Source organism: Peromyscus leucopus, chromosome 4 (genome assembly GCF_004664715.2).
Source record: "Peromyscus leucopus breed LL Stock chromosome 4, UCI_PerLeu_2.1, whole genome shotgun sequence".
In the NCBI taxonomy this organism is placed as follows: Eukaryota; Metazoa; Chordata; class Mammalia; order Rodentia; family Cricetidae; genus Peromyscus; species Peromyscus leucopus.
Genome location: NC_051066.1, coordinates 3,063,237 through 3,077,100, shown reverse-complemented (window position 1 = coordinate 3,077,100; position 13,864 = coordinate 3,063,237). Strand labels below are relative to the sequence as shown.

General features: G+C 48.0%; 1 protein-coding gene across 1 annotated transcript; it reads right to left on the bottom strand.

Annotated features, from left to right (window-relative positions):
* Positions 1–785: 785 nt before the first annotated feature.
* On the bottom strand, positions 786–13,844 carry Ndufa8 (NADH:ubiquinone oxidoreductase subunit A8). Its single transcript, XM_028886116.2, has 4 exons — positions 13,679–13,844; positions 9,109–9,272; positions 4,055–4,220; positions 786–1,082 (listed from the first exon to the last, which is right to left on the bottom strand). The coding sequence occupies exons 1-4, from the start codon at positions 13,829–13,831 to the stop codon at positions 945–947; spliced, it is 621 nt and encodes a 206-aa protein (XP_028741949.1). The 5' UTR covers positions 13,832–13,844; the 3' UTR covers positions 786–944.
* Between the last annotated feature and the right edge of the window lie 20 nt (positions 13,845–13,864).

Sequence of the window (13,864 nt, the reverse complement as noted above, 5' to 3'; positions counted from 1 at the left end):
CTTTATTTTCACAGCTCTGCAAAGCAGCTCAAAGTCACGGAGCTTGGAAGACTCACAGTCTTATGGCAATGCAATGCCACAGCCAAAAGTGCAGCGACCCAGTCAACTGCAGAGGAAACAGCTGAGTAAGTGAAAGGGAACTGGATGGGGTGAAGGGACTTGGGGAGCAGCGCTTTGAACCAGAGCTTTATAAACACTGGGGCTCTAACCTGCCCGGGAGGTAGATAAGTATGTGCCCTTTGGTGTCCTCAAACTCAACCTCACAAGAGGTTAAGGAACACACCCAAGGTTGGAATTGACACTCAGACCTCCAACTTCCTGGCTTTGGAGCTGGGAGCTCAGCCTCCACCTCCCTTGTCTATCAGGAAAAACATCTGGGTTCTAACGCACGGACGATGAGCTGCTGAGGGAAATGGTGGAAGTTAGGTTCTTTAAGGAACTTCAAGCAGCACTGCCTAGGCCCCAGCCAGCAGCCCCTCCCGTGCCTGAGCCACGGCTCAGACCTTTCCTCTGTCCTGGACGTTTCCCTGGAATGACTGTTAGGGAGGGCTATCTGCTTGGAAAGCTAGCCGAGAAGAGAGAGAGCTGGGTTTCATCCTGTTTGTCAAACACCTCTGGGAAGCTGCTTCAGGTAGAAAAGCCTCCATGCTGGAGTGTGGCTCTCCTGCTACACAGGCGAGTCCTCCTTATAGCAAGAAAGTAAGACAGTCAGGAGCGCAAGAAAGGACAGGGGAAGTCATCTCTAAAGGCTAAAAGGTTACATAAAGCGTAATAAAACACAACTGTTTCCTTTAAAATTTTAATGGACAGGAAATGTATAGAATAACTGCCAAGTCACATAAATTAATTTTTTTGTTAACGTCCGTGATCCAGGAAAGAACACGCGAGCGGCATGGGTATTTTCATCAGCTGTCATCTGGGCACGTGTGGGCTCTGGACCCATCTTACGTGGTCCAGAAAAAAAACCGGCTGCCGTGTTTGGCAGGCTTCAGATCCTCATCTATCACAGGGTTGGGCTCCGGCCTCTCTCTTGAGTGGTAAGGGTTCTCTGGTAAAGGGCGCTCTGTTTTCACTTTGGTGACCTGGAAGGGCAAAGAAGGAAGCAGGGTTTAAAGGGACTGCAGCAGTAGTGACCCTGAGCCCTCTGGGGTCCCTCTGCTCCTACTGCCTCAACTACTCCTCAGCGTCAAACCTCAGGCACACGTGTCTAGCCTCACTGAATCTTGCACAGACTTCTGACAGCCCACTTTTGGTCATGCTGCATGGTAGTAGTTGAGGATACAGCAAGGAGAAGATACATGCTATCCAGTGGCTTTCGGGCAAGCCAGAACTATCAAGCAAGACTTCTACCCAATGACAACGGAGAAGGGTGGACCCTGCACAAATCACTCACACTGAAGGCTGGGCCCATTTCTGAGGAGAATCAGGAGTCAGCCAGGGAGATTAAGAAGGAAGCCAGTGCAAGTGAGAGAGCAGAGACGACATCTACAGAACTCACACAGCAGCAGAGGCCGTACACGAAACATGCTCTGACGTTGTTAGTGCTGATGCTGGCCTTGATGGGACACAAAGCCAGGCCTGGCTGCTCTGTGCTCGGAGGTTCCGTGAACAGCTAAGGCACATGGCTGCATGACAAAGTGTGCAAACCCGTGCAAAGGTGCTTGGACTTGAGCTGACGTCAACAGGTGCCACTGTTACAGGGATGTCACCAGCTGCAGGCCGGGAGTCAGGGAAACCAGGCCTGGTGGCAGGACCAGAACTAAGAGCGGAGCCAACAGCCAAATGAAACGGTAGGTTCTAAACTGCAGCCAAGAGGGAGACGGAGAGCAGCCACAACTACCGTCCCCAATGGCCACCAAAACCTCAACTGAAGCAACCAGAAATTGATTTTTAGTTTTTGAATTTTGCTGTGGATCTGGGGACTAGACTTAGGGCCTTGTACATGCTAGGTAAATGCTGTACCACTTGGCAATACCTCTAGCCCAGAAATGACCCCTTTGAAAGTTAAGGAAGCAGGCCCTTACAAGCGGCCACAGCTACTAAGCATTTTTTTTGGCTTTTACTCCAGTGGTACCAACTCTAAGCCACCCGCATGCACGAGAGGCCAGGTCCATCTGCCTAGATATACCATTCAGAAACATGTCTGTGCCCAGGGCTCCCAGGTACACAGTTAATTCCACCACCCAGTGTGTACACTTTACCTCCAGCTCACAGGACGGCAACTGGGTCACCTAAGATGACATCAGAGCGGGAGCTGGAACCCAAGGCCTTGATGCAGGTCCCTGTCCCCTGCTCTAACTGCAGGTCACTAAGGGTTCCTTGCTGCTTGACCAGTCGTTCCAAAGGCTCACTGAGATATGAGTGATATCCTATCTTTGTTTTTGAAAAACGTCTGCTGAACAGGAAGTACCCAGGGACTCCTTGAAAGAACAGCTAACTGATCAAGGGAAGAAGAGTAAAGCACATCCTGAGGAGGAGGAGCAGGAAGGCCTGGGCAGCTACGGGATGATGAACCTGCCATGTGTAAAATGGGGTTCCCGGGAGGAACCAGGATGTACAGAAGCGCCCCTACCTTGCTTTCTTTATACTCAGGTTATGACCATGAGTTGGAGACAATTCTGCCTAGAAAAGGATGTGACATCCAGAGGAAAAGGCAGGTGGGCCAGACAGAGTGCCAGAGAATGGAGCTGCAGCCTGGGCTCCCGCGGCTGGACACAGCCTTTCTGGAGACCGACAGGGGACTGCAGCACAGCTACATTGATGATACATGTCCAGAAACACATTTTTGAGGCAATTAGGGTGGCAACTTTATTTGGGGTTAAAAATGTCAACATAAAGACTCAAGAATAAATACACCACTTTAACAGCCTGACTCACTGCTTCCCCTGCGGTGAGGGAGAAACAAGAAAAGATAGTTTTACTGGTTAAGTGTGTAAGTCCTATCATTTTCCAACTCTGAATTGGTCACTATTAAAATAATTTTCTCAGTTTAGCTAAAGAATGTATCTGAAGTAAAGCTAAGTATGCCAGACTGAGAAAAAAAAAGTTAGGCTACCCATCTATTTGTGACAACTATTCACAGATGCTGGCCCCAGAGGGAAGGGAACTAAGATGGACAGACAGCCTGTGTGCCTGGTGCTATGACGGGGTTCACACAAGGTCTCAGGTATACCTCGTTCAGGAGGCCAAGAGCCTCAGCCTCATTAGGATCAGGGCAGATAGGGTTGTAAAGTCAGTCTGCGATTCCACAGGAGGTTGTGGACACAGGATGCAGCCCTGCTCTGTCCGTCTGATGGTGCCCGCCCCTTCAAGCTTTGCTCCCTGGCTCTAAGCATGGGGAACCCCAGCTAAAGCAGCAGGAACTGTAGGCACGTGGGTAGGGCTTCTTCAGCTGCACAACACACAGGGGAGGGCATGCAGCTCGGGGCAGGGGGAGTCCCTACAGCTCTTTCGAGTGCCAACGGCGCATCTTTCTTGCCCACACAGATCGCTCCTGCAGTGAAGACAGAGCTTCAACCCCGAATCCTTCAACTGCACAGGATGAGCTGTCTTGCAGAAGCAGCTCAGGAAGAGCTCTCCAGCAAGGCCACAGCAGTGGGGGCTGGGAGGACAGACTTGGGGGATCAACACTTGGACTGTTCCTGTGCTAAGTACAGTCATGAGAGACATCAGGCTTCTGGGGACGCTTCACCCAGAGCCATCACCAAAACCACCAACACAGGAGGAAGGGAGGACTGAGCTCCTCAACTATGAGCAGGGGCTTCTAAATTCTTGGTGTCACAAAATAATCTGACCCAAGCTGATCCTCTCACCCCAACGGCCCCTCACTAGCATGCTGCCTAAGCCACTCTACTCCCTGTTAGCTAGCCAGCCCAAAGAGGACGACGCTTGCTAGGACACACTTGCTTCTGGATGCCAAGTCCTTTGTCTGTCTGGTAAATGGGAGCACTCACATCCTCTCCGACCTTAGCAGGGCCCCTTCTGCTTCTGCCATAGCCAGTCCCCTCTACCTGACCTCCACCTCCAGGTCAGAGGGAGCCCAGAGGACCCTTACCTTGGACAGCTCCCCAAGGTCAGGCCGCACCCAGCCCAGATTGTCCAGCACACACTGGTCAAATTTTGCCTGCTGTTTGCGGCAGCGACGAAACATCTGCAGGTGGGAATAATCGAGGCATGTCCAGTACTCTGTGAAAGGCTCTGCACAGTGACGCTTTATCTTCCTGGAAAAGGAGACTACAGGTTAGAGGTAGCTCTTCGAACAGCACAACAGAGCACCCACAGGCAAGTGAACAGCCTTATATTCTGGAAGTGTAGCAGTCAATAATGCCACACCACATGTCACCTTCAAGGCCTTCAAGTAAAAACGGACAGCAAATGCGAGACTGCAGGGAAGGAGCCCTTCCCGCTGTTGAACGTGAACTAGTGCGACCACTGTGGAAGTCGGTGTGGAAGGTCACCAAAAAATGGAAACCAGAACACCACATGACCATCTACACCATTCCTAGGCCGCACCCAAAGGACTCGCTATAACCAATCCCAGATGCTAGACTGTTTGTATCTACTGCTGCTCCATCCACAACAGCAAGGGAATGGAGCCGGTCTAAATGTCCATCAACAGAACACTGGACAGTGAAAACGTGGCATACATACACAATGGGATTTGTACTCAGCTTTTATTTATTTACTTCTGGTTTTTCGGGAGAATCTCACTGTGTAGCCCTGGCTGTCCTGGAATTCTCTCTGTAGACCAGGCTGGCTTCTAACTCAGAGATTCATCCACCTCTGCTTCCAGTGTGCTGGGATTAAAGGTCTCTGCTACCATGCCTGGTTTACTCAGCTTCTAAGAAATATGAAATTTGCAGGAAACCAGAACTAGGAAATGTCATACTAAGTGAGGTGTCACAGTCTCGGATCTCACGTGAATTCACCTTTAATGTATGTATGTGTATTTGTACAGTGTCTTGTTAGCACAGCAGGATGGTGGGTCATGATGCATGCACACAAATGAAAGGCTGTGAGGGTGACCATGGACTAGGACAAGAGGTGCTGGGGGCTAAAGGTCACAGGTAACCTGGAAGCGTAAAGTGGCTATGGGGTGGGGGTGGGGGTGGGAGCACACAGGGAGGCAGACTCATGAAAGGAGGGAAGAGAAACAACAAAAACAAATTTTGCTTGAAAAATGTCATAATGAAACCTAACTTTCTATATGCTTTGTAATTAAAAAAAAAAAAAAAAGCCAAAGTTAAGAACCAGTAAGTAAGAAATAAACAGGAAGATTTCTGAGGAGCAAGCCTTTCTTTATCCAGCAAAAATAAAGACCATGGCCTAAGACGCCGGCATCTTAGTCAGGAGAACTAACTCCCCTGGAGCCTGGTCATTCTTTACATCTCCGCTTAGCAAACTCAGAAAGGAAGGAAGCAGTCAGAGCCTGGCATGCTGACAGGCCCGAGGTGACAGAGCCTTCAAGCACAGACACAAACACTAACTGGAAGAGGCACTGGGCCCACACGGAGCCATGGCTTCGGCCCTCTGCTGCTCTGGCCAGAAACAGAGTCCCGAAGAAGAGCTGGGTGCCGCCAGGAAGCAGGGCAGCAAGTACCTGATTTGGAACATCAGCTGGGGGAAGCCAGGGAGACGGCTGTGCTTCAAGCACTGGCCACACAAGAAACAGGACTGGCATGGGGTTCCAGAGCCCACAGAATTGCCAAGTTGCCCTGGCAGCTCCACTGTAAATTCCATCCTCTGAAGAAGGGGACGGGAGACCCCAAAGCAAGCTGGCCGGTGAAACTAGCCATAGTGCTAAGCTCCATGTCTGAGTGAGAGACCCTGCCTCAAAGAATAAGGATTCCTGCTGTCAGCCTCAAGTTTCTATATGAATGTGGGTACACACACGTTCACACAAACACAGAAACAAACACACAAAGAGAACACATGGCGAGGGAGGCTAGATGTGGGGCACAGGTTTATAATCCCAGCATGTGGGAGGTGGGGACAGGAGGATCAGGAGTTCAAGGGCAGCCTTAGCTACAGAGTGAATCTGAGGTCAGCCTGGGCTACATGAGACCCTATTCTACACACACCCTGCCCAGAGGGGTGGGTGGAGATAAAAAGAGAAGAAAAAAAAATGGCTGGAGCAAAATTCCCCTTCCCTTTTCATTCAAACCTGTTAGGAATTAAATACAAATTCAAGGAAGAATAAAATAGCACTATTTTATGTAACACGCCCCCCTCCACAGAGCTGAGGACCAAACCCAGAGCCTTGTGCTTGCTAGGTAAGCACAAAATAGCACCATGTTATGTGAAAGCCATATTTAAGGTAGTGGGAAAAACCCCAGAACACATTTCTGCAGTAGAATAAAGGCTGAAAGTGCTCCCTACCCTATTCTAGAACCTGAGGACTCCCAACACATGGCCTTCCTGTAATATGTCTCAGGAAGACTTCCCGAGAGTCTAAGCATGCAGCGAAAGTCTACTCTCCATGCCTCCCTCCTGCCACTCACTCAGTTTCCCTCCTAGGACTCACCAATGCTACCCGGACCCTGGCACCCCAACCCGCACCCACTCCTGTGTTCTCCACGGTCCGCAGCAGAAGAGGAGTCCCAGCCCAGCACTGCAGTGGGCGATCCTGCCAGGCCTCTGCTCACTATGCCTGCAGACCCTCATCTAATGCTCAGCGGTCATCTCCAGCTCCGAGTCCTTCCTCCCTGGGAGGGCCTGAGGACAAAGGGGATTCTTCATTTCCCACTTACAAACAGCACATCTCTGCATCTAGGGAAAAATCCTTTTCCAATATTCTCTTAGAAAACCATTTTTATTCCCCCAAATAAGTAAAGACATATTTAACCTTGCTAGCAATCAAATTAATATAAATTCAAGCATCATAAAGCACCATCTCCTATGCATTAAATATTTAAACACTGTGCATATCATCAATGCAGAGGGCAGAATAAGTTGACCCAACCTAAAAAAACAGTAAGGCAGGGGCTGGTGAGTTGGTTCATTGGGCAAAACTGCCACAAAGCCTGAAGCCCTGAGTTTAATCCCTGGAACTGACATAAAGGTAGCAGAAGAAAACCAACTCCACAAGGTTGGCCTCTGACCCCTCACACCTGCACCATGGCACGTGGACATAACTGCCCCTCCCCGCCCCACCCCACCCCCCCGCCCCGACATTGTTTAATCAGGGGCTGGAGAATGGCTCCGCAGGAAGATCGCTTGCTGCTCTTGCCAAGACATGGTGTGGTTCCCAGCACCCACATGACAGCTCACATCTAGTTTCAGGGAATCTGATACCCTCTTCTGACTCCCCACCCCAAGACACTAGGCATGCATGAACATGGTGCACAAACATATATCTTCAGTCAAAATACACAAACACATTTGAAAAAAAAATTAAAAATCATTAATTTTTAAAAAATATAGGAATAAAAGTTCAGAAGCCAAAAATAATTATCAAAACCTTAAAACAAGGATCACACTGTTGGAAAATGTATACCAAAGAATTACAGGGTTAAATAAAAACTAGATGTAGTGGCAGACGACTTTAATCCCAGCACTTGAGAGGTAGAAGCAGGCCTATCTCTGTGAGTTCAAGGCCAGCTTGGTCTACATAGTAAGTTCCAGGACAGCCAGGCTACCTAGGAAATCCTGTCTCAAAACATAACAAAAATAAAAATAATGAAAAAGAAAAGAAAAAAAGAAAGGTTAAACAGTACAGACTGATATTCACTAACAAGAGCTGTCTGTCTGGTTCATTAAAGTCGGTCCTTCTAGACTGTGTAGTCACTGAAAACAAACTTCAAAAGAATGTGTCCAATGATTTCAGTGAAAACCAGTTTAAAAGTCTACACATTACAATTATAAACACAAAGTATCTTTGCATGTGGACAGAGACAGCACAGGCAAGAGAGAAGAAAGGCAGCTACTGAGTTTCCACGTCTGAAACGTCACTGTAGCAGCATCTGCTTTGACAGCAGTCGGTCCCCATTCTTCTGTAACATCCCTGTCTTCCTTTGGGAAACAACTCCTCCCCATCTCTCAGTGATGCAGTTGGATGAACTTAAGACCTGACCAATCAGAGCACTTACCTCCCAAGGTTCAAAAACAAGCGCATGAAGTCCACAGACGTAGAGTTGGCTCAGTGTGGGGACTCTGCCTACCCTGGTAATGGCACTGCAATGGCTCCCTCTCAGGGCTCACTAACAAGGAGGGCAGCTTACAGTGGCTGCTGGCCATTCAGGCAATAGCCAAAGGAAAGTCTATTTGGAAATAAGGTCAATGGAGAAATCCTGAGCCAAGAGCTTATGCAGAAAAGAGGAAAAAAGGGATTGCATAGTTCTGCTGTCATTTAGACCTTGAGTCCAGCCTGCCTGACACCAGGACTATTTCTGGACTTTGGAGCCAACTCGCTCTGAGTTGAGTTTCTGTCCCTTTAGTATAACAGAATTCTCAAACACCTTCTTCTGCGCCTGGGTGAGGTAGTGCGCAGTGTAGGTCCAGCCCTTGGAGGTTGAATCAGGAACAAGTGTTCCTAGACTACATGGTGAGTTCTAGGCTGACTGAATCAAACCAGAATTTTTTTTTGAGACAGCATCTCATGAAGTCCAAACTGGCTTCCAACTCCCTATGTAGCCATGACTGCCCTGGTTGATCCTCTGCCTCTACCTCCTGAATGCCAGGATTACAACCACAGCACCATGCCCAATTAACACTTTTCAGTTAACTGCACACCTGGGCTTATCTAAGTACTGAGCATAGTGGTCCACCTAAAAACCAAACTCAATGCTTTCCTAACCAGCACAACTGTCTGTTGTCTGTCAACAAGCGTTGGGCTCAGATGGTTGCACACACCTTTTCAAGATACCCACTGCAATACTGCAGAGGACAGACACTATTTTTTCACAGCTGAAAACTGAGATTCATGGAGGTTACAGAATTTGCCTTATAAAAACAAATCCAAAACAAACTAACTAAGTTTGGTCTATCTGACGTCCAAACCGCACACTTGCGGCTCTACTTACTTAGCCGGAAGTCACTTCCTCAGGTAAGAATATTTCAGAATACCCTGATGTACAACTCACACAGACACTGCCTTCAGGTGAGTCTTACCTGAAGAAGTCCAGCGCACAGCTGTTGACCAGCTTGCCCTCCTGCAGACAGCGCCTGGGGTCCTTCTCCTCCCAGCGGCACAGCATGAACTCCTTATTGGCCTTATCACACTGAGCCCCATAGTGGTGGGCGGCAGCTTTAAGCACGGCTGAGCTGACCTTCACCTGGAAAAGTGATGTAGAGGGTCACACACTATGCGCTCCCGCACATCTCGCTAGGCTGACAGAACCAGCCCAGCTTTCTCTTAAAGATGAAGACGGTGACCCTAACAGAATCTTGCTTAAAATAACCCTGTCAACATTGCTAAGGTTCCTCTCCAGGGATGAAATGAATCATATGAGGACATCTGAAACTCCAGAGGGCTGGGAAATCAGGGGAAGCAAGGAAAAGGAAAAGGAGCTCACAGTCTGGCCAATTATTCCTAAGAAAGAATAAAGCCCTGGAACCTGCCCCACTGATGCTGTCGAGCACTGTGACCATGCAGACTCCCCTGCTTGCCTTCCAACGCTCTAGAGAAGCACTCAAGAGCAGCTGCAGGTAGCTCACTAGGATCGGCAGAGGCCGGGGCCCAGCTTCCAGCTCTACAGTGTTAGCCCAGGCCAAAGCCACTTCAGTCACTGGAACCCGACAGAGCATTCTGCTGTCTGGGAGGACTCATCTTCATCCTCGCTTTTCAGTCACTTTGGCCATTCTGCTTCTCTTCTAATATTTCTATCTTACTGCCCGACTAAAGTCTGCGGGCAGACACTGAGCACCAGCTCTGTCATGGGCAACTTCTTAAGCCTAAATTTTCAAGAGTGGGGCGGGGTATTTATTGCTGCTGGCATCTGGGCGTGGGCAGTTTGATAGTCCTCTTCAGGGCTGGCCTTTCTGATCTAACCTGCTTTTGCTTTACTGTTGCTGTTTTCCCAAGCAGGGAGTTTTCAGATTCCTGGTCAACTGAGATACGTAACAGAGAGCATTAGCAGGCTTCCTAAAAGTCGGTGTCAGGAAACCATACTTTAACACACCACTGAACTGGATTTTTGAAGAAATTGAGGACTTTAATGTGAGAAAAGTCTGCAGTCTTATTTTTATGCACTTTATACATATTAATTTACTAATAAGACAAATATTGGGGAAAGAAAAGAGAGAAAGGCTCACTTACATCCTACAGGAAGGAGATGAAGAACCAGGGTGCCCACCAGCACTGTCCATCACAATAATCAACACGAAGGTAAACTCACATATAAGTGAAATTTGCCATGCCAACTCTAACAGATTTATACTCCAAATCTGTAAATTTTTGTATTTAAGTTTGGTATACATTTGCTTATTTTATTACCTATAGCCAGCTGGGAGAATAAAGGTACTCAACCTTTTTGTTTTATTTCTGGTTCTGGGAGACACTCTCAAGTAGCCCAGGCTAGCTTTGAACTATGTAGGCCAGGCTGGCCTCCCACTCTCAATCCTGCTCAGCCTCCCTAGAGCTGGGATCACAAGCATGTACTACTACTCTTGTTTTTCTAAAGGTCACTACATTTTAAAAATTGAGTTTCAGTTGTTTAGAACACTTGCTGCTCTTCCAGCAGACCAAGGCTCAATTCTTAGCACCACATGTGGCTCACCAACAGTCCCAGAGGATCTGATGCCCTCTATTGGCACTCATGGTAACCAGGCATAAATGTGGTACACATAAATTCAGGCAAAACACTCATACATATAAAATAAATATAAAAAATTTAAATAAAAAGCTGGGCACCATTTTATTTGCTTGCCAAATGCCTCAAAATATCCTTAAATGGCTGATTTGATTACTTAAATCCTCAAGACAGTAGCCCTCCAAAAGCCTGAAGCATTAGTTGCTTTATTTCCTTACACAGGTGGCAGTCTTATCAAAATGAAGGTAAATTCATGCTGTCATAAAGAAACAAAGATAAGACACATTCACTGAGCCAATTCCTAAACATGGAATAAACACGCATTTGAGATGACATGGCAGCCATCCTCAGAACTGGAGCCCAGACGCTGCAGCCTCTCAACAGGCCTTTGGTGTGATGTTACCATCAGAGGGAAGGTGGAGTGCTGGAGATGCAACCATGCTCCCTTCACCTGCTTCCCCAGAGCTCATGAAGTCCAACAGTCCCCTCTCAAGTTCATCCAGCATCCTTTGTCTCCAGAAACCAGAATTTCAGCATCCTTCCTCATCATCCCTCACAGACACTCTGCGTTGCAAGTTTCCACAGTCACAGCAAAGCCCCGATACCTTCCAGTACTGGCACTGCTTCCACAAACCATGCCCACACCTTCTTAGTACTTAAATTATGGCAGGCCTGTTTCCTATTTACATAAAACACAGAATGATGCACTTACTACTTCACAGGACCTTGTGAGGACCCGATGAACTCATACCTGTAAAAATGCTAAGAATGTACCTGACACATAAAATGCACATCAGTACTGGCTGTTGCTTAATTTTTACTCAAAATCATCAACACACCAAGGAATATTTTTGTTGTTGTTTTTGTTTGTTTGTTTGGTTGGTTGGTTTTTGGTTTTTCAAGACAGGGTTTCTCTGTGTATCCCTGGCTGTCCTGGAACTCACTCTGTAGACCAGGCTGATCTCAAACCTGGAGATCTGCTTGCCTCTGCCTTCTGAGTGCTGAAATTAAAGGTGTGCACCACCACCACCTGGCTGGCATTTTTAACCCAAAGCTCCTGGATGTTTTTTCCATAGAGATGTGACATGACTCCTAAGTCATAGAGTCCAAAATAGATTCTATCTGCTCCTCAAAGCTGTTGCTGCTGCTCTTGGCCTCCCTGGGCCTGTTGTCATATTGCAAACCTGACCCAGGCTCTTCAACATTATTGCCTCTGTTACTAGTCTACTGCTGAGTAGGACTCACTCACACAGAGGATCTTATCTTTAACTCTGTTAAGCACAGATTATGTCCTCATAAACTGTTCAGCTAGTCACCTCATCTTGCAAGCAAAACACCCTTGTTTATAAGTGCTAAAAGCTACTCAAAGTGATCAAGCAGTTTGGCCTAGAATTCAGATCCAACATCAAATCCTACTTTCTCCTTAACCTGTGCCTGCCTATCTCTCATAGATTTAATCATATGTGTCTTATCTTTTATTACACTTTAGTTATTTGCATAATTATATATATCACGCAAACTTCAAAGAAAAATATATTGGAAAGCTCTTGCATGAAATGTTTGCTGTGCCAATGAAAAATTTAACAAAAAAGCCGGGCGTGGTGGTGCACATCTTTAATCCCAGCACTCGGGAGACAGAGGCAGGCGGATCTCTGCGAGTTCAAGGCTAGCCTGGTCTACAGAGTGAGTTCCAGGACAGGAACCCAAACTACAGAGAAACCCTGTCTGTCTCAAAAAACCAAAAGAAAAAAAATCAAACAAAAACATGTCAACTCATGTTTAACCAATTTAATGATGGGATAAGAATAAAAAGCGGGCTCATGGGGACATACCTTGTCACTTCTTAGTAAATGTTACTCACACATGAGTACAGCTAATACTTTCATCTGAAGAAATAACAGTTGCCACCCTCACAGGTTTGTAAGGGACTCCAGAAGTAGCGTGAGGAAAACATTTAACAGTGCCTGGTGTGGAATTCCCAACACAGACTTTCCAGCCTGCCAGGTCTGTTTTTTCTACCAACAAGTCCTGCCATGACGGTCTTCTGCCTTAACACATCCACCTTTGGACCATCTCACAGGTCAAGTGCAAACTGCTCTGGCCCCGTCAGTGACTTCTCAGAACCCCCACTAACACTAGAGCTGACATCAAATAGCTCTAGCTTTCTCAACGAACATGGTCTACACCTCCTCTTCACTCTATTGCACTTTAGCTCAAAGCTTGAACAGCCCAGGCTTCAGAACAGATCTGGGTTCCCGTTCCAACTCTTCCACACACTGTCTACGTGACCTTGGGCAAATCATTTCTACTCTCCGGGCCCTACTTCTGGTCTACAGGGAAGATCAGTTATATCTTACCTTACTGTGTGTCCCAAGTAATTAGCAGCGTGGCCTGTAGAAGTGGCTTGATCATGTTTGCAATAATTACAATAACACATCGCCTTCACTTCACTGTTCACACCACTGGCTGCACTGTGCTGTACAGCCTCTTTACCTATCTCCTTATTAAACTACAAACTACGAAAGCAGAGCATTGTCCCTTATTTTCCACTGTATAATGAATATTTAAATGTCTCTTGAAGAAGTAGCCGCTTTAAATGTGTCCTGTTACCGAACACCCTAGCCCATGCCAGCCTCACTGTACGCTGCGGCGGCCCCAGGCCTGCTCTGCACCGATTTTGACAGACTCGTAGGAAGGTGAGCACCTGGATAGGCATACTCGCCTCACGGGGAGGTACAGCAGGGCGCTGGGTGATGTTAGAAAGTGTCACCCCGATCCACAAGAGGGAGGGGAGACGGTCGCGGTGGGGGCCCAGGTGTTTGGAGCACGGCGGGATGTGATCCTGCAGGTCGCAGAGGCCGGGACCGAGCACGGGCCCGCCTGGCAGGGGCAGCCCCGGGCCTCCCGCCTGCCCTGGGGGCGAGCCTCACCTCCTCCACTTTCAGCTCTTCCAGAGTGGGCAGCTCCACTATCCCCGGCATGACGGCGGCAGCCGCGACCCTGACCAGGTGCCCTCGGCCGCGTCGCCCGTCTCCTTCAATTCCCCTTTGGGTCTCCGAGGCTGCCCCGTACCGTTTGCGCATGCGTCCCCAGCGGCGCGCAGGCGCAATGCTCTG